The sequence below is a fragment of the Tasmannia lanceolata genome, unplaced genomic scaffold, assembly GCF_043159265.1.
Source record: "Tasmannia lanceolata isolate RefF3 unplaced genomic scaffold, GAP_Taslan_0.1 ptg000007l, whole genome shotgun sequence".
Taxonomy (NCBI): Eukaryota; Viridiplantae; Streptophyta; class Magnoliopsida; order Canellales; family Winteraceae; genus Tasmannia; species Tasmannia lanceolata.
This window is the reverse complement of record NW_027518684.1, coordinates 22,493,104-22,512,331: the sequence shown is the minus strand read 5'-3', so window position 1 is coordinate 22,512,331 and position 19,228 is coordinate 22,493,104. Positions and strand designations below refer to the sequence as shown.

The window sequence follows — 19,228 nt, the reverse complement described above, 5'->3', positions numbered from 1 at the left end:
ATGCATGTTTTGATTTATATTGGTTGTGTTAGTGTACACGAGGGTCACTATTCATAGTGTGGTATTGACTCCTAGTTCGGATCTACCATATGCACGTATGTGCCAGTTAGAATTTTATAGTCACAGTTCTTGCATTAGGACATGGTGTTGTCCAAGTAAGGATGCAACAGTTAATGTCCGTTGAGACAAAGTGTTTTGCATGATTACTAGTGTATGTGACTTTTTCTGGGCCATCGAAGCAATGGTCACAGATCAAGCCGCAGTATCACTTTTCGAGGTATTAGGAGGGTGAAATTCCGTACGAGATCATTGGGATTCGGCTTCCTACGAGTTAGTAGGCAGGTTCCGTTGGCTACGTAGTCTAGCAGTACTAGTCTCACTACATCAGGCGAAGTTAAAGTTAAAGTTACAGTTACAGTTACAGATACAGCTATGCATGGTTATGCCAGTTATACAGCTTGCTAGCTAGATTGCAATGCCAGTTACAATTTTACATATTTTGCCAATTATTTTGTTTATTTAATTGGTATTATTTTATTAAGTGTAGACATGTTTATTTCACTGGGCATTAGCTCATTCCACGCATTCTATTTTACATGTGATGGACAGTAGGATGCATGATTTTGCGGGCTTGGGAGTGAGCAAGGGCGACAATTTAGGATTATTATTTTCAGTTATTCATACAGTAGCTTTACTTGGAATGAGCCTCTAGTTATTTAATTTGGTTTAAATTAATGTAGTCTGTTAGACAAAGATATTTAGTTTCCGCATTGATTACTCTGATAGTTAATTAATTGGTTAATTCTAGTAGCTCTGTTAATTGCATGGTTCCAGTGTGAATGCCTTACATATTCGTTGTTAAAGGAGATACAAATGCTTTTGTAGGGGTCTCAACGGATCCACCTATGTCTTAGTCACGATCCATTCAAATCCCTTATCGGTCAAATCGGATTCGGAGTGTTCTTCGGATCCTACTTCTTGCGCCCCTGTCACGATCCATTTCAAATTGGACCGTCCATCGTAGTGTCCTAGTAGGTCCTACTTACAAAACAACAAAAAATCTCAGCCTTCTTCATTTGAAATGAACCCCAAAACTTCATCAATTCAGAAAAGAATTAGTCACTATATCTAATAATAACCCATGATTTTGATGAAGAATATGATTTATTGTTGAAAAGAACTCCAATATTCAGGGGTGTGCGATGATAAAACTTTTGAATAACTAATCCTTGTTTAAGGTGAGTGGCAAGTTTACAAGAAGAAAAACCGATTGAAGATAGGAAGAGAAAAAGATGCCGGGTAAAGAGGAGAAGCGAAAAGTTGTAACCTAAGTAACATTTAGTTCATTTTTATGTAAATAACCCTCCTTTAAGTATTAATATAAGAGATATTTTGAGGGTATTTTAGTAAAAGGATTTCGGATCGTGACTATCCATCGGATTTTTTTGCCATGTCTTGATCACGATCCGAAATTTTCCGGATCTTACGAAGAGGATCCATAATATGTCCATGGATCCTTCTTGTGTGCCTAGATCCCGTTCATTAAGGTTCGGATTCAGACTGTTCATCGGACCGTCTGGATCCATTGACACCCCTAAGATGATGTGGATCCAATGGGACCTGCTGCTTGGTTTTTGCAAGGGCGCCTTCAATTTAGCATTCCTAAATTTATAATATATTATATTAGGAAAATGATATCTCTACCCCTCTTGTCAGCAAAAGGGGTGGAATTATCATTGCTCATTATATTAACATGCTTATTATTGATTAGTATTAACTACAAATAATTACATATACATGTTTTTATAACAATGTTGATAAATTCTTGAGAAGACTTCTTGTTGCTATGCATATGACATCTCCACTTTGTATATCTGCAGTATAGATTACAAAAAACCCACCACGATTCTTTATTTATTTTTTAAGTGAAATATGATTTTTCTGTAGCCCATTAAGAAAATAATGGGTTCTGAAGCCGCAGTAATCATTCAAATTGACCAGATGGTCTTCTTTTTTTAGCAGGATCTGCACAACCATATCAATGGATCAAACTCACACTGAAATCCCATAGTTTCTTTGCAAGCTCTGAATCTGTGGCTTGGGAGTTCGGAGTGGCCGCATTGCTATCCCTAAAATATTTGCCACTTACACCCTTTACTTGTGGACGCAATGCCACGTAGCACGTAGTTGCAGCGCCCTACAACAGAGTTCAGTTGAGTGAAGTGCAACAAGTAGTTACATGCCCCAACAGATAGACTAAGCAACTGAAGACAAAAACACTGATATAATTAAAATTATTGCTAAGATGAAGTACATCTTTGGGTTTTTAAAGATCTTGGCCAAAGGATCCCGATAGATAGATAGTTAGATAGATGCATGGTTGATGTTTATCTAGTGAGTTTCAATCAGTAGTCATTGTTCACGTAATTGGTTTCAGCTTCGGTTTTGATCACTACGGAAATAGAAACGGAAACGCTTCTGTTTCGCTTCGAAATTTCGTAGAAAATCCTGTAAAATCACGGAAACATATGCAAGTGATAGAATTTTAGGATGAAACTAGGAAATACTAGAATAAGCACAAATAGACACTTAGAAATCATCACTTAATAAGAAAAAAAATTATGTATAATGATTTAACAACATTGAACTCCTAGTGACAAGCACTGTCGTGCATGTCTAATAATTCAATGCATAGTACATTTTGAATGTAATTCATATACACCACATTTCACATGTAATTTATATAAATATTATTATGTAACACATACCGATATAGTATGCTACTAATAATACACTTACGGTTTTGGTTTTGGAATGTGTTTGCGTTTTGATATGCATTTCGATAGGGATGGAAATAGAAATATTTCGGTCATTTCATGTCAGTTTCTTAAAACTGTGCTGATATTTGCACCACCATGTAATAGCTTTTGACAGCTGGTTAAATAAGTGTAACAAGATGATTCGTCCCATTATCAAAACATGGTAGCGTGGATATCAGTCCCATACTAAGTTTCAATAAGCGCACATTTTTGGTTTGGCAAGAAACTGCTAAATTAGGCTCATTCAGAAATGAAATTCACCTGTGGTATGCTTTTAAGTACGTATTTTCCCAACATAGTAGCAATGCCTGCATCACACCAACGAAAGCAAATTGTAAAAGAGGTTAATTTGCATCTGATTCATGAAATAAAGAAAATAAGCAGTATGTGTGTATGTGCATTTGAATGTGCTAATTGTCAATCATTTCAAATGGACAAATTGTCTATCATTCTATACAAAGATTGACATCATATGTAATGCGGGTGCTTAAGAGGGAAGAAGAAGAAAATTAGAACACAAGAACACAACTTAGAGAAGAAGAAGAAAATGGGAGCAAAGCTCAACCCAATTGATATTCCAACAATTACATAAGTTTATCAACATCCAAAATCCCCTCTAAAGATGGTTTCTAACTCTTTAAATAAAAGAAAACCAAAGCAAATTCGTTCAAGATCCTCCACTAGCTAGCTTAGGGACTAACATAACATTAATTGCATTGAAACTCACTAACTTTGACTGTTTTGGAAACCCACAGACACAGTCCACTAAAACTGCCATAACTTTCTACCCACTTATCCAATTTTCAAGCACAAATGCTTGTTGGAAAGACCTCAAAGAGACCTACAACTTTGTAGTTTACCACTTTCCATAATTCTTCCATTTAGAAGCTCAAAAATCAGGTTCAAAACGGGCCAGCAACATTAATGAGGGACTGCAACTTGGAACTCCACCAAAACCACCTAGGCATGACATGGCTACCATGTTGGCACTGCATCATTATTTCCGGGTGGGCGAGTTCTCATCAAGCTCTCCATGATAAGTTGTCAAGTCTTAACATTGAAGTTGGGTGAGTATTAATATTTGGAGGGAGCTCAACCTTGAATGCACTATCCCCAATTTTCTTAAGCACTTGAAAAGGGGCATCCACACGATCTTGAAATTTGCTAAACTTCCTTGGTTCAAGAAAACTCGCCCTCGAACCTTGAAGTATCGAAGAATGATCATCAATTGAAACTTCCCAAGATCAAACTCCGCTTCATAATCTCCATGAAGAAGTGATAACTTGTATAGATTTTGAACATGTTTGAATATATAAACATCAACTGTGAGCTTCAATGTAGGATCAAATAAAAATTGATCGATGTAATTGGATGAAAAAATCGATGTAATATTTTTCCATTCACCCATCACTTCAATATCCATCGGTTCACCTAATATGCAATCGGATCCAATTTCTTTGGTGATGAATTCATTGAATTGCCGTTGAAGTTCCTCGTACTCCTCGTTAGTTTCAACAAGTAGAGCATTGAATTTACCATTATTAAGGTCTCTTGATCAAATTCGTTCTTGGAAATAAAAAAGTTACTCTCATATCCTTTCTTGAACCATGCAATCTGATACTGCTTTGGATGTTGTTTGGTTTTGAGTTTGTGCTTGTTCACCATGTCATGAGATACGATGTTCTCACAACTCCCACCATCGATCACAATGGTGCAAACCTTGTCATGAGATTTGCATCGAGTCTTGAAAATATTGGAACGGAGCCAATCATCATCGGATTCAACCTTTGGTGTAGCAAGTGCTCTTTGGATCACCAAGCTTTCTCCTTCTTCGGGTTCGATTTCTTCATGTTGTATGTCATCTTCCTCATCATATATGGGCTGATTTGAATCATCAACAAAATTATCATCATTTTCTTCATCACCGAAGGCCACTACTTGCCGCTTTGGACAATCTTTGAAACGATGGCCAACTTGACCACACTTGAAACAAGCATTTGAATCGTTGGAACGATTGGGCTGATTTCCAACTTGATGTGTAAGGACTGATTTTGTAGAATTTTTGTTGAAATATTCGGACCTTGACTTTGTTCCTCCACCATGTGAAGATTCACCTTTAGAATAAGGATAGAGACTACGAACATCCACATACTTTTTAGCACCATGACGAGAAAGCTTAGCCTCCACCTTCAAGGCTAGTTGACAAGCATCATTGACGCTCAATGATCGGTGCATTTCCACCTCATCACGAATGGAAAACTTCAAACCATCAACATACCTTGCCACAAGTTGATCTTCACCCTCTTGAATATCATTACGAGCCATGAGTTTGTAGAATTCTTCGGTATGGTCCAACACACTCTTGGATTCTTGGCGTAGGTTGTTGAATTGAGAAAAGATAATTTGGGAAAAATCCAACGGAAGAAATTTCTCCTTAAGCCTTGACTTCATTTTCTCCCAAGAAGAGATCTTACGCTTTCCTTTGCGGATTCTCATCTCTTGAACCTTATCCCACTATGTTGAAGCGTAGCCACGAAGCCTTGTAGCCACAAGCTTCACACGTTGGCTTTTGGGTGTCTCCTTGTAATCAAAGAACTTCTCAATGGCACTAAGCCATTCAAGAAAATCTTCGGGTTGTAGACGACCATGGAACTCCGGCAAGTCAATCTTGACGGTGTCGAAATCACGATAGAACCTTCCCAACCTACCTTCTTCACGAGTATTGGCGAAGGGATTTACATCGGATTCATTACTAGAACCTCCATGGCTTGATCTACCACGCTCACTACGAGCCTCTTGGCGTTCAAGTCGCATGGTAAGTTGTTTAACTTGTCTTCGAAGTGCTTGAAGTTCATCATCTCTTTCATCTCTCAAATCTTCCATCATTTGGTTACCACGCCTTCCTCTACCTCTTCATGCCGCCATGAAAATCAAATCGAAGCTAGCCCAAGAGAGTAACGTTGGCTCTGATACCAGATAATGCGGGTGCTTAAGAGGGAAGAAGAAGAAAATTAGAACACAAGAACACAACTTAGAGAAGAAGAAAATGGGAGCAAAGCTCAACCCAATTGATATTCCATCAATTACATAAGTTTATCAACATCCAAAATCCCCTCTAAAGATGATTTCTAACTCTTTAAATAAAAGAAAACCAAAGCAAATTCGTTCAAGATCCTCCACTAGCTAGCTTAGGGACTAACATAACATTAATTGCATTGGAACTCACTAACTTTTGACTGTTTTGGGAACCCACAGACACAGTCCACTAAAACTGCCATAACTTTCTACCCTCTTATCCAATTTTCAAGCACAAATGCTTGTTGGAAAGATCTCAAAGAGACCTACAACTTTGTAGTTTACCACTTTCCATAATTCTTCCATTTAGAAGCTCAAAAATCAGGTTCAAAACGGGCCAGCAACATTAATGAGGGACTGCAACTTGGAACTCCACCAAAACCACCTAGGCATGACATGGCTACCATGTTGGCACTGCATCAATATGTGAAGTAAGAGCAGGTATGGAAATTTTTATTTCTTGGTTTCCCCCTATAATGCCCTTGTCATTTTTCCGCATGGGATCAACTAATATCTCCTAATGGTTTCTCTCTCATGCTTTCAAAATGACCACTGTTCTTTATTGAGGAATTGAGTTTTGATGTAAAATAAGAAATAGACATTTTCCAAAATCAAGGCCATGATACCAAGTCAACTTGGTGACCTTTTGAAGACTGATCCTATGCGCTCCAACTAAAAATGAAGCCATCAAAGGACATACTTTGTGTATGTCTAATTTTTTTAATGGTAAAATTTTCATTAAATGCCGGGAAGACTGAGGTGGTCCACCCAAAAAGAGAAAAAAGAGAGAAAACAAAACAACAGAAGGAAAAGAAAAAATACAACGAGAAAAAAACAGTAAGGGGGGCAAGAAATCAAACAACTCTAGTTCCACTCTACCAACCCCATCCCGCGCCAATCGGTCTGCTTCACTATTCGCCGATCTTTTGGCATGGTTAAAAGTGATTGAGGATCCTCCTATCCGATCCTGGATCTCATCAAAGAGGCGTGCCAACCTCTAAGGTGGCACAACCGTCCCTATAAGCCAGTGAATCACATTCAAAGAGTCTCCCTCTACCCTCGTACTACTCAATAATGCTCGATTTGGGTATTTTATTCCTTGATATGCCTCTCTAACTTCTGCTTCACTAGCGTCGGCGTCTCTTATTGCACCTGAGAAAACTCAAATGACTCCACCATTAGAATCCCTCAAGATTCCACCAATACCTGGAGGAACGGGGTTGCCAAAACTAGAGGCAATGAAATTTAATTTGATCATGCCTTCCAGTGGAGCCTTCCAAATTTGTTTTGTCGATGACCGGTTTTCCCTACTTTGTGTATGTCTAATATAAGTATCTTAAGACACGAGAGGTCAAAATGGAATGTCAATGATTTACCATTTAAGAAACTGTGATGACGCAGCAGATTGGTGACAATAGCTCCTGGATGAAGTGAATTAGCAGTTATCTCCACCCCTTCTTCCTGTTATAACAAAGAATATAAGCAAACACCATCACGCTAATGCAAGCATCTCATGATATAAACATATCATCAATATGATATATCTTGAGATGAAACAATCGTAGTCATATTTAGAGTGTAACATCAAGGAAATTGGATATATGATGATAGGTGGACTAAGTTATAAATTGAAGGATATGAAAAAGACTTAAATTTATGATAAGGCGATACTATCCGAACTACAGATCGTACGAAAATGTTTGCAAGAGAGGAATCCTATCCAAACAGATAATATATCATTAATAATCATATTTTCTAGAATATCTACTACTCATGTTCTTTCCATAAATCTTCAATTTCTTAAATATTAAATGGTTGTATATTCCTTACATGTTCTCATATTAGCTACTTATAGCAGCCAAATTGGATATCTCATAGATGTGTTAGACAGCCAAAAGTATTCATATTCCATGAAACAAAGTACAAAACATAAGCATCCCAAATAAGACAACCACAAAATTTTGTTTTTCATTTAGGAAATTTGGAAAGCATGATTACGTCATGTTCAAAAACCTAATATAGAGCATTATATTGCTAACCAAACTGTTTGGTAAGAACTTAAAGAATCCTTTATTTTCCTTTTCCTTCTATTGGAAATGAAATTTTAGATATTGTTTGTGTTCCATACCCAACCTCTACATCCTATGAATAAAATTGCTACATAAAGAGAAGCAAGCTTTGTCATCATAAATTTCAGACTATAAATTTGAATTGGGAGGTCCCAATAAGTGTATATAATAATACTTTGCACACCGTGGAGTTTATATATAATAATACTTTGCACATAGTGGAGTTTATATATAATAATACTTTGCACATAGTGGATGTTAAGTAATAATGTAGTCGATGGTGCTGCTGTTGGTAACTGAGCTCGGTGGGGATTGGAGATGTTTTTAGCTTTGGAGAGAGGGGGTTGTGGATATCTTGCCTGATTTCTCCGGCCCTCTTGGAAGGATGGATTCAAACAAGGCAGAGGCAAGAGCTCTACTATCGGTTTACACCTATTTGATGGGAACTCACCAGTGGAAGGGGGGTTCTTCATATACGGTTGCTTCAGCAAAGAATATATACTCTAGTCATTGCAGACTTCCTGAAATTAACAATGAGATAGCTGACATCTGGAATAATTCATCCATCACATTTTCTCGTACTCCTCGAAGTGGGGGAATCTATGTATACAGGGCAATCTCTGCCCCATGTGTAATTATGCTTTAATAAAATTATCTTTACCGGTTTAGAAATATGCAATTGGACAGGGATAGAGTATATGTATTTAGAGTATATGTAAAATAGCAGTGTTGATGTTATGGTGGCGATGTCATAATTAATTAATCTTCACATTCCAAAATCAGTTCTGAGTTTGATCAACCCCAAAATGTTAAAACTGTTGAACTATAATCTGAAATTGAATCGCTTTTGATTTAACCAGTTCAAAATCAGTCATTAGATCTATACGATAAAGTAATTAGATCAGTATCAGCATAGTTCGCTTCAGAGCAATGAATTGAGATCGAGACTAATTCCTTTTATGACTCTTGATCAGCGGAGAGATTTAGTTTAGCAAATCAAAGGTAGAAGAAGGATCTACTTGATCTTTGAAAAGATATAACGGAGAGGATTCAAGGTTGAAAACTTAAATCTCACTACATGAATTCTCAATCCCCCAGTAATAAAAAGTAGACTAGAAAGAGAACTTGATTCATTGTGTGGATGGTGGTGATCAAAATGATAAATACTTGCGATGGGCTCAAGAAAGGAAATACAGATTGCAGGTTGATGCATCCCTTTCAAGAATGTGGAGGAATCCTTAAATCATCTAATACTTCATTGTCCTTTAATTTTTCAAAATTGGGGACAATTGTATTCCAATTTGACATAATGTGGATTTCTCAAATTTCTATCAAGTCAATAATTTTAGAATGGGAATACAGCCCTTTCGATTCGAATGGAAAGACATTATGGAGACTAGTCCCATATGCTTTGCTGTGGCATATTTGGAATGAATGCAACAAGCAAATTTACCAAGAAAGAAGCAAGTCGGTTGGGAAGATAATAATGTAAATAAAGATTTACCTATTATCCCAGGTATAAGGTAAAATGGTGATTAAGGTAAGACCCTCTAGTATCCAAGATTTTAAATTTTGGTTTTGGTTGGAAATTTCAGTGGAAATCCTGTAAAATCACAGAAACATATGGCAATTGCAGTGGAAATCCTGTAAAATCACAGAATCATATGGAAACATATGCAAATGATAGAATTTTAAGATAAAATTTCAGGAAAATCTACAATAAAGACAAATACACACTTAGAAATTATCAAATAAGTAAGACAACTATCCATAATGGTTTAATAACATCTAATACCTAGTGACATGCATTGTCGCGCATGTCTGATAATTCAATACATACCACATTTCACGTGTAATTCATATAAATATGTATACATAATACATATGCCACATTTCACGAGCAATTCATATAAATATAATTATGTAAATGCACGTGCGATTTTGGTTTTGGTATGCGTTCGGTTTCGATATCGTTTCTGTGGGGATGGAAATGGAAACAAGACGGTCGTTTCGTGTTGGTTTTGATGGAAATATATAAATAAATACTCGCGATGGATCATTTGGAAAACAAAATGTCGTGCGGAAAGAATTTTATACACGGGCAATGACTTTCTAATCTGTTCCTTGCATAGTCATATAACTTCATTTACAAGAACAAAAAGGTGCATATTACACAAAAGCTATGAATATTTTGGAATCCAAAAGGAGCCAGATAGATGCTTCTGAGCACAAGCCAACATTTAAAACTTCAAAAAATCATTGGAAAAATTTACATCAGAAAAAGGTTGCAATGAATATGAAGTGTGCTTCAAAAAAATATGTAGTGTGCTTCACCTGGTACTTCATATGCATCATCTGATTGATTATAATGTAGAAATAAATTGAATACCTTGAGGCATTTGGCAAGCTCGTTAGCATGCAATATGTTAGCAAGCTTTGATTGGCCATATGCAAAGATACTATTGTACCTGTAAGTTGAGAAATTTGAAAAAAGAAAATAGAAACAGAAATTTGACTTTGTCATCTTGAAGGGCATCCAGAAAAATATACCTTTTATCATAAAACGAAAAGGAAAATAACTACAAAAGAGCAAGGCTACTATGCTGTGAACATAATCACAAAAATGCTATATTCAAATCACAGATTGAGGCAACTATGAATGGCATTCGCATAATATTACCCATACTCATCATTGATTTTATCAAAGCGAATTCCTTCACGATATGCTAGTTTGTGACCCTCAGAAGAAACATTAACAATCCGTCCTTCTATGTTACTTTTAAGTGCTGTATTTTTCATGGTCTCCAACAAAATATCTGTCAAAAGAAAATGACCTGCGAAACATGATAAAAAAATGGTCATCTAGCTTATGACTTTGCAATAAAAACATTTGAAGTAAAAAGTAGTGGAGTTGAGTTTTAGACATACATATATACATTTGTTCACTCCTTTGTTTTAATAATGGCACTACTGTCATTGTTTTACACTTCCCTAATTACCTGTTAAGGGCTGTTAAAAACTATCAACAGCCAATTTAGAAAGTGTAGAATAGAGGAGTCCACTATCAAAACAAGGGGGTATGAAAATCATTTCCCCGTATACACATGAGGATAAATTTAAATCGATTTTGAGACAATAAGTGATGTCGATAGAAATTAATTACAATATCATCACCAGTGCATGACCAGCACATTGGCCGTAACCATAAAGAATGTGATAAGCCTAAAGCATAGAGTAGTATTTGTTCTTAACTTCTAATTCATCACATAAAAAAACACAAAATGAGAATGAATTCATTCAATCAATTCTTCCAAATTCATTAAAAAAACAACTCTTACAACAAAAATGCATGTTCCATTTGCAATACAGGGAGAAAATTCTGTTTAGGATTCCTCAAATCATCTTAAATAATATTGTGGACGAACCATCTAAAAACTTGAGCATTTCTAGGCTCTTTGCAGAATCAAACACGGAGAGAAGAAATAAGTTGAGTAATCACAAGATTGTGAATTGCTTAATGTTAAAGTTTAAAAGAACTTACGCTGATTAAATCCATTTAAAAACTTACTTCTGCAAATATATTTCTTGGCTCATAAGCATTTAAATCTTAGTTAACATATAAATACAAGTAATTCATACCTAAGTGGTTTGTTGCAAACTGTAGCTCTATGCCATCATGGGAGAGCATGAACGGGCATGCCATAACCCCTGCATTGTTACTGCCAATAGAAATCACCTCTCTGTTTAATAATCTACTAAAACTAGGCAGGTTCAAGAAGTCTATAGGGAGAAGATAAGAAAATAAAAAATGTGTGAATCCGTATTTATGGATACACGAAGAAGACAATTAAAATAGCGATCATACTCATATCCTTCAATTTTCTTACATGAGGATGTTCAGTGGAAGATCCATGTCATTGAATTCCGATGTAAACTTCCTTACTGATGCCATTGAACTGAGATCTAACTCCATGACATCAACTTTAGCAGATGGAATTTCCTTGACGATTGCTTCCTTGACATCCCTACCAGCACCCAAATTCCTGACTCCCATAACTACATGAACACCACGCAGTGCAAGAACACGTGCTGTCTCGGTGCCAATACCACTAGATGCCCCTGCAGTTGTGTTGAATGTGGCAAATAAATGTGCCAGCAGATTTATAAGAATACTGCAGACTCGAGAAATGCCAATATCAAGTAATCCTAAACACAAGTATCAAAATAAAGAGAATGCAAAATTCAGTAACTCCATGTGCTTTATAAATTATCAACCAAAAGAAAACAACCACCTGGGATAAATACAGAGTTGATATCCTCCCAATTTTTTAATAACACTCTACTTTATTGTATTTTTTAAATATTAATTAAATTTACAAAAATGCCCTTAAACCTCCTCCATATTTCCCTCAGCATCTTTCATTCACCCTCAACCATCCCAATACCAACCCTACATGGTTTTTTCTTAATAAAGGAGAGAAGAGGCGAGTGCTCACTGTCGATCGCCTCGAGTGATATCAGGCCGAGAAACAATGGGTTTGTGTGAAGCCTAGTGGTGCTCCGAGAGTTTCTTTGTTGGTCTACCCTCAAAAATCGTGATGAGTAGATTTATCCATTGTGTAAGTGCCATTGCTTTCACTTCATCAGAGTCCTTTTCCTTGATCAGTCCAGAAAAACGACCCCTAACAGTTATTGGTGATCTATAATGCTGCCTCAATACCTGCTGGTCACAGATTGTCCGAAATCAACCCATCGAAATTCAATTATATGAGACCTATAGCGGGTCCTCTTTAGACAACTAGTTTGCTTATCAACAGCCCTCAAATAATAGGATCACATCAGTAATAAAGCCCATCCACTACTCTATTGAAAATGGCCATCATTGCAGCTATAATAGCACTTCCTCCTTTGAAACTTCTGTTGCTACAACATTCTTTCCATATGGTCCACAATATTCTAATCCTAATAAGCAAAATTCCAAAAAGTCTTACCTCTAATAGGCCACAGGCAAGTAGCACAAGATTCGATGCAGGGCTGCACCAAAAAAAACCGGCCAAACCCATAAACCGAACCAAACCGGGCCTTTCGGTTTGGTTCGGTTTTTCTGGGCATTGGTTCAGTCATGGTTAAGACTTCTACCAAACCGATCCCATCGGTTTGGTTAACGGTTTTTAAGTTTTAATCCGAAAATGAACCGAACTGAACCGAACCGATGGGAAGTAGACACCCCATTTTGGCCACCCCCTGTAGATGACACCGATTTTTTACCCACCCCCCCCCCCCCCCCAACTCAAAATTGCGCCTCCTTTCTTTTGTCTTCTTATTAGAGGCCATTTTTGCCATTTTGTGTAGTCTAGGGGTAATTCTGTCATTGTAGTCACCCTAAGGGTATCAATCCTAGATATAAATGCAACATAAAAGCCTCATTTGAGGTAGGGTTTTTTTTTTTTGGGGAGCTAGGGTTAGAGGTGGAAAGCTACAAATTGCAGAGAGAGGAGAGGGTTGAAGTGTGAGAGAGAACGAGCAAAAGATAGAGCTAAACCTTTTGTTTTTTGATAGGTAAACTTATTTAACAACTTGATTTGGATCTGTATTAAAGCTGAACCAAAAACCGGATAAACCGTGAACCGAACCAAACTGACCCGGTCAAAATCGGTTCGGTTATACCCCCATCGGTTCGGTTACGGTTTGGATTTTCTCCAAACCAATGGTATCAGTTCGGTTCAAAAAACCTCCCTAAACCAAACCGGACCGAACCGTGTGCAGCCCTAATTCGATGAGTACACCCATGACCTTGGCATCACCCAACTGCATTTGAACAAGGATACTCTGAATCCCCACTATGTCATGGGGATGGGGACAGTGGACAAGAAGATGATTCATCTGAATTCTCAATTGCAACACACATCATGCACCAATTGGATATACTTAGTTGGTGATGAATGAGATAACCAACATTGATGATCTTGTTTAGACCGTGATCCAATAGAAATAATGACTCTAGGAGGTCCAGGAGAGCCCACAATCGATAGGTGCTACTACATTCACTTAACTACCAACCTGAGAAAGAAAGATCTGAACATGAATTGGCCATATATACACCACTTACATATTCACCTATTCTTACATCTCTCCACTTCTGTGCCCTCTAACATGACCATAATACTTGCGACCATTGTTCTCACCCAATTCATAAAGTTCCATCTAAATTGCGGTGTCTGCATGATACTTCTGCAAACCTTCATATATGACCATTACGCCAATTGCCCTATCTCTAGACACTTTGAAAAGACAAGCATGAGATGTCTCCAAAGGAACATCACAATAGAAGTCTACATATTATCCTTGAGAAGAAAACCTCGACCACACTTCCAATCTCACACCTCTATGAAGCCTGCCTAGACCTCCCCCCACCCCTTCCTCCTCTTCCGAAATCCAAAGCATTGTTTCCAGACTTGGTTGAGTCTTGAATTGCCCGAGTCAACTCAGTTTTGGACCTACGAGTCAAGCTTGCCCAAGGCAACTTGTTTTCATCTTTGCCAATTTTTTGTCCGAGTTCAAGTTTTTAAACACAGATCCATACCATGCTTCTTGATAATTACCTCCCTCCATAAGAAATTCACATCCTGTCTGAGTTCAAGTTTTTAAACATTGATCCACACCATGCTTCTTGATAATTACCTCTCGCCCATAAGACATTCTCATCTTTTCCAAACCTTCAAATAAAATTGTCTAGCAGAAATTGGTTCATTTCTTTCATTTTATTGATACCAATCCCTGCCTCTTTTTTGTTTTGTAATCCAATGTCGTGTTAAGCATGGCAGAAAGCAATGTGGCCAAAAAAATTTAGCGGATTTGGATATGGAACAAATGACAATGAATGTTCTTCGTGATAGACGAGGTGCCATTTCTTTAGCTAACAATCGAATTAATCATAAAAGGACCAAGTATAGGGAGATGATTTTTTCAACCCCCACCCCACGCACCCACCCACCCACAAGGATGGTACCCCCCCCCCCCCCCCCCCTACGCGAATTGTGGGCAGACTTTAACACTTTTTGACGTCAGATCACGTTAAAAGAGGGGGAGGGGGCGGTGGTCGTGAAAAAATCATCTCCCTAAATATATTATGGATAAGTTTCATCTCAACCAAGAAATCGAAAAAATTAAAAATGAGAAGTCTCTTTGAAAGGCGCATACAAGAAGGAAATCTTCAAATATCATCATAAAAACTCATTTACTTAGGAGAAGAGAAAGTGGTGCTTAGCTTATAATGAATGTTGGACGAGTAGGGTTAGGTGAATTGTCAACATGGAGATAGGTGGATGGCATATGAAATAAGTTTTTTTTTTTTTAAGATCCATGAAGATGATTTCAAGACTTGAAGATCCAAGCAAAGTTGAAGTTTTTATCAAGTTTCATATATTAGATTGTAAAAATCTAATCGCCCATGAAAAACCATTTAGAGGCACTCAAAACAACTTAAAATAAGCTAAATATGTCAAAGAAATTAAGAGGACCAAAGACCGAAAGCCAAACTGGATTAGAAATGAAAAAGCAAAAGAAATTGGTTGTTGTTCGGTCGACCGAAGTCCAATCGGCCTCAAAATAAATAAATAAACCAGTTTATTGGGGTTCGGTCGACCAAATCCTAATTTGTGGGGTCTTTATATAACCGTAACGGCTAGTTTTTTGGTCAACCGAACTAGCCGTTAGGGCTTAGTAACGGCTAGTTTTGGCCTCCACTCTCTATATAAAGGAGTTATATCCCTTATACCTTGAATAGACACCTCTAAACCTATTTAAACATATTCTTGAGTGTTAAACACCCTTGTGCTTCTATTTGAGATTATTTGAAGGATTAGAATAGGGTTTTTACAAATTTTCAAAAAAACAAAAAAGAATAGGGTTTTTACTTCTAAATCTTTTGAGAGAAGTTAAGTTAGATTAAAGTGTTGTATTTGCCTTTCAGAAGGCCATTTTTCATCATCTTTGTACTACGGTGGAGGACACGTTGTCAACCCTTTGACGTGAGCTTGAACTTGAAGCTCGGATGAGTGTACAAGGCACGGATTCAGCCTCGGGACAGAGCTTTGGAGATAAAAGCTTGTGAACAGTTTGAACTTCACTCGTAAGAAGCCCGGGTTAATGGAAAGCCAAAAAGGGGATATTCATGGAGTGGATGTAGGCCGGTTTGTGCTAAACCACTATAAAAACACCGGTGCACTCTCTCTCTCTCTCTCTCTCTCTCTCTCTATATATATATATATATATATATATATATATATATATATATGAGGAAAAGGATTGTACGCTCGACCGTACCTAACTTTAGGTACGGTAGAGTGCCAAATCACATGGGTCCCACATTTTTGGTGAGCATCTAAACTATTCATTTGCAAGGCCCCATCATAGATAGGGTGCATACCAAAAATCAGCTCCACAGGATGATCCTAACCTATCCATTTGTGGAGGCCAAAATGGACAGACAGTGTTTGTCCACAAATCTGCCCATTTTGGCCTCCAGTTTTGGAGGGGTTAGGATGATTCAATGGTGCTGATTTTTGGTATGCACCCTATCTATGATGGGGCCTTGCAAATGAATGGTTTAGATGCCCACCAAAAATGGGGGACCCATGTGATTTGGCACTCTACCGTACCTAAAGTTAGGTACGGTCGAGCGTACAATCTTATTCCTCTATATATATATATATATCTTTTGTGCATGTGTTTTTCTCTTCTTGGTTTTAATCGCCAATTTGTTCTTTGTTTTAATTTTAATTACTCTTTCAAAAGGGCAGAAGTTTTTAAAACCCAACTCACCCCGCTATTAGGTTGCCACCTAGGCTTTCACTAAGAATCAAGGGCAGGGGCAAAGGCAGATATAGCATGAGGGGGGCCATACCCCGCACCCCAATGACCAATGCAGCCAAGTGTAAATTAGTTCGGCCTCCCCAAGTGTAAATTCCTGGCTCCGCCCCTGATCAAGGGGGAAATTTTAGGCTATCCTTTGGGGAGTTCTAGAAATTTCTTTAGGGCCTATTTTCGGGATTTACGAACATGCGAGAATCTTTAAACATTCACGAGATTTGGTTTGAAGCCTACATAAAGAGTAGGCTTAGTTGACTTCATACAACAGCATAAGTCAATCAAAAGATGTGAAGGAGAAGAGTGGGCTTGTGGCTTTAATATAAGAATTTCCAGGGATTTTAATCTTTTAATTTTTCTTGCAATTAACCCATTGTGTACTCAGGTATTTTTCATTTTGAGAAATAGTGGAAGCCAAGTTTTCATTCCCCCATTGGTGTAGCAACACATCGTGATGAATCACATAAAATTTGTTTGGTTTTAATCTAGATAATATTTTCATCGTTTATTATGTGTTTAACTGATATAGTTTAAACAACAGTTTTGCTATTAATCAAATAGGAACATATCTTACAAACAGTAGTAACTGCAAATATATTATCTAAATCCATCCTAAATTTGCTTAATTTTCATATAATCATGGCCAAAATGTATGAATAAATGAATTAAAATACACCAAAAGTACATCCAAACCAAATCCAGATCCAACACACTTGTGGTTAAGATAGTCTAGGATTCAGGGTTTAATGTTTACATTTCGGGGCTGTTTGGATACGTGGATTTTAGAATCCAGGATTTCTTCAAAATTGTATCTAAGAGGACAAGAGAAGAAGAGGACCAGCCGTCGCTTTTTGACTTTTTTTGACTTCTCGCCCTACTTTCCGTCAGCAAGAGAGTAGCAGATCCTCCCATATTTCCAGGTTTTAGAAATCGCAGGATGCGGGAGAGATTTTTAAAACCTGAATTTCTCACTCAAAATCCAAGAAACGCTGTCAGGGCGGCAGCATACAACAGCTCGATCATGAACCTCTTTTACACTGTTTTCAAACTAAAAACCTGGGTTCTAAAATCTGCGTATCCAAACGGCCCCTTCAAGGTTTATAAAATACACATACTTTGCTACTCAAATACACAAAACAAATATATCAACACCACCAAAGGTAAATATTAATCCAGATGAAACCCATTGCTATATCAGCAATTACAGAAAATGCAAATTTTCTACTTTCATCACATCTGATAACCTATATTTCCTTATCTTTCATTTCACGGAAACAATGAGCAAATAAATCTAACTCGAGTCAACTCAACTCAACTAAGCCTTTGTCCCAAACTAATTGGGGTCGGCAAGCAAATAAATCTAAGAAATTCATAACAAGCCCACTCTAACCACAAAAGAACACTCAGTTATCTATAGTTTCAAGTTATAACCCGTACGGGGATGGCACGTCGGCTGGCATCGTGGGTTTGCTCCCCATAGACGCGAATTCAACACACCCCACACACACACACAGACCCGATGCACGAGGTTCACAGGTGATTGCGTGCATCCGTCGGGTTAGTCCTGCCCTAAATGGGGTGAGGATACCCTATGTCATAAAAAAATATTTATATTTTCAGTTATCATGTAAACTACATCAAAACCAAGGTTTAAAATTTCGGTTTCGGACCCAAAATTTCGGTCGAAATCTGGTACAAAAATCGAAACCAATATTTTATTCTTCAGTTGAAATTTCTGTGAAATATTAAATTAATTTAAAAAAAAACAGATTTTTTGGGTCAAATTTCGGAAAAACCGAAATTTCTGCCGAAATTCCGAAATTCCGGCCGAAATAAATGACCGTTTCGGTTTTTGGTGGTTTCGGTGTCCGTCTCCACCGAAATCCGAAATTTAAAACCATGATAAAAACAATGGCAACTGAAATAGCACACATTAATATAGAAATGACTGGAAAAAAAAAAAAAAAAACCATCACTCCAATCAAGAATTAAATAAATAAAATCACCATATTCATGAAAACTAAAATGCACACCAAACCCACAAGCAACAATGGCAGAAATAGCAGTAAACCCAAAGATATCCACTCCCATCACATCTAATAAAAATTTACCAATCAGAAGCAAACTGCAATCCACGCCAAACCCACCATTTATAATGGCAGTAATTATAATATCTTCACAGTTTTCATCAACAACAAAAAAAAAAAAAAAAGTCAACAAAAGACAAGCAAAAAAGAATCCCAGATTAAACCCACCTGTAACAATAGCAGTGAGGCCAGTTCCATCAATCCCTTGTGTGACTTGCTCTGCAGTTGAATAAGCTTGCTCTGCAGTTGAATAAGCTGAAAATCCAGAAGCCCCTTCTCTGCTAAATAACCACATCCTTTCTTCTCCAAA

At 37.3% G+C, this 19,228-nt stretch overlaps 1 protein-coding gene across 2 annotated transcripts; it reads right to left on the bottom strand.

Moving 5' to 3' along the window:
* Nucleotides 1-1,787: 1,787 nt before the first annotated feature.
* Nucleotides 1,788-19,228, bottom strand: LOC143882289 (short-chain dehydrogenase TIC 32, chloroplastic-like). Of its 2 annotated transcripts, none has more exons than XM_077385806.1 (8): nucleotides 19,087-19,228; nucleotides 11,851-12,082; nucleotides 11,603-11,682; nucleotides 10,644-10,797; nucleotides 10,353-10,431; nucleotides 7,271-7,355; nucleotides 3,081-3,127; nucleotides 1,788-2,197 (listed from the first exon to the last, which is right to left on the bottom strand). In XM_077385806.1, exons 1-8 carry the CDS (start codon nucleotides 19,211-19,213, stop codon nucleotides 2,039-2,041), a joined length of 963 nt encoding a protein of 320 aa, XP_077241921.1. In that variant the 5' UTR covers nucleotides 19,214-19,228; the 3' UTR covers nucleotides 1,788-2,038. The 2 variants fall into 2 exon arrangements, with proteins under 2 accessions (XP_077241921.1, XP_077241922.1); XM_077385807.1 differs by having other exon boundaries at nucleotides 10,650-10,797.

What these genes read in the sequence shown, in the direction of transcription:
- LOC143882289 (XM_077385806.1), bottom strand. Translation starts at nt 19,213, where the DNA reads ATGTGGTTATTTAGCAGAGAAGGGGCTTCTGGATTTTCAGCTTATTCA. An exon ending in GTTTGCAACAAACCACTTAG is followed by an intron (nt 10,798 to 11,602) that starts GTATGAATTACT and finishes CATGTTTCGCAG; the next exon opens with GTCATTTTCTTTTGACAGAT. An exon ending in TACTTAAAAGCATACCACAG is followed by an intron (nt 2,198 to 3,080) that starts GTGAATTTCATT and finishes ACTCTGTTGTAG; the next exon opens with GGCGCTGCAACTACGTGCTA.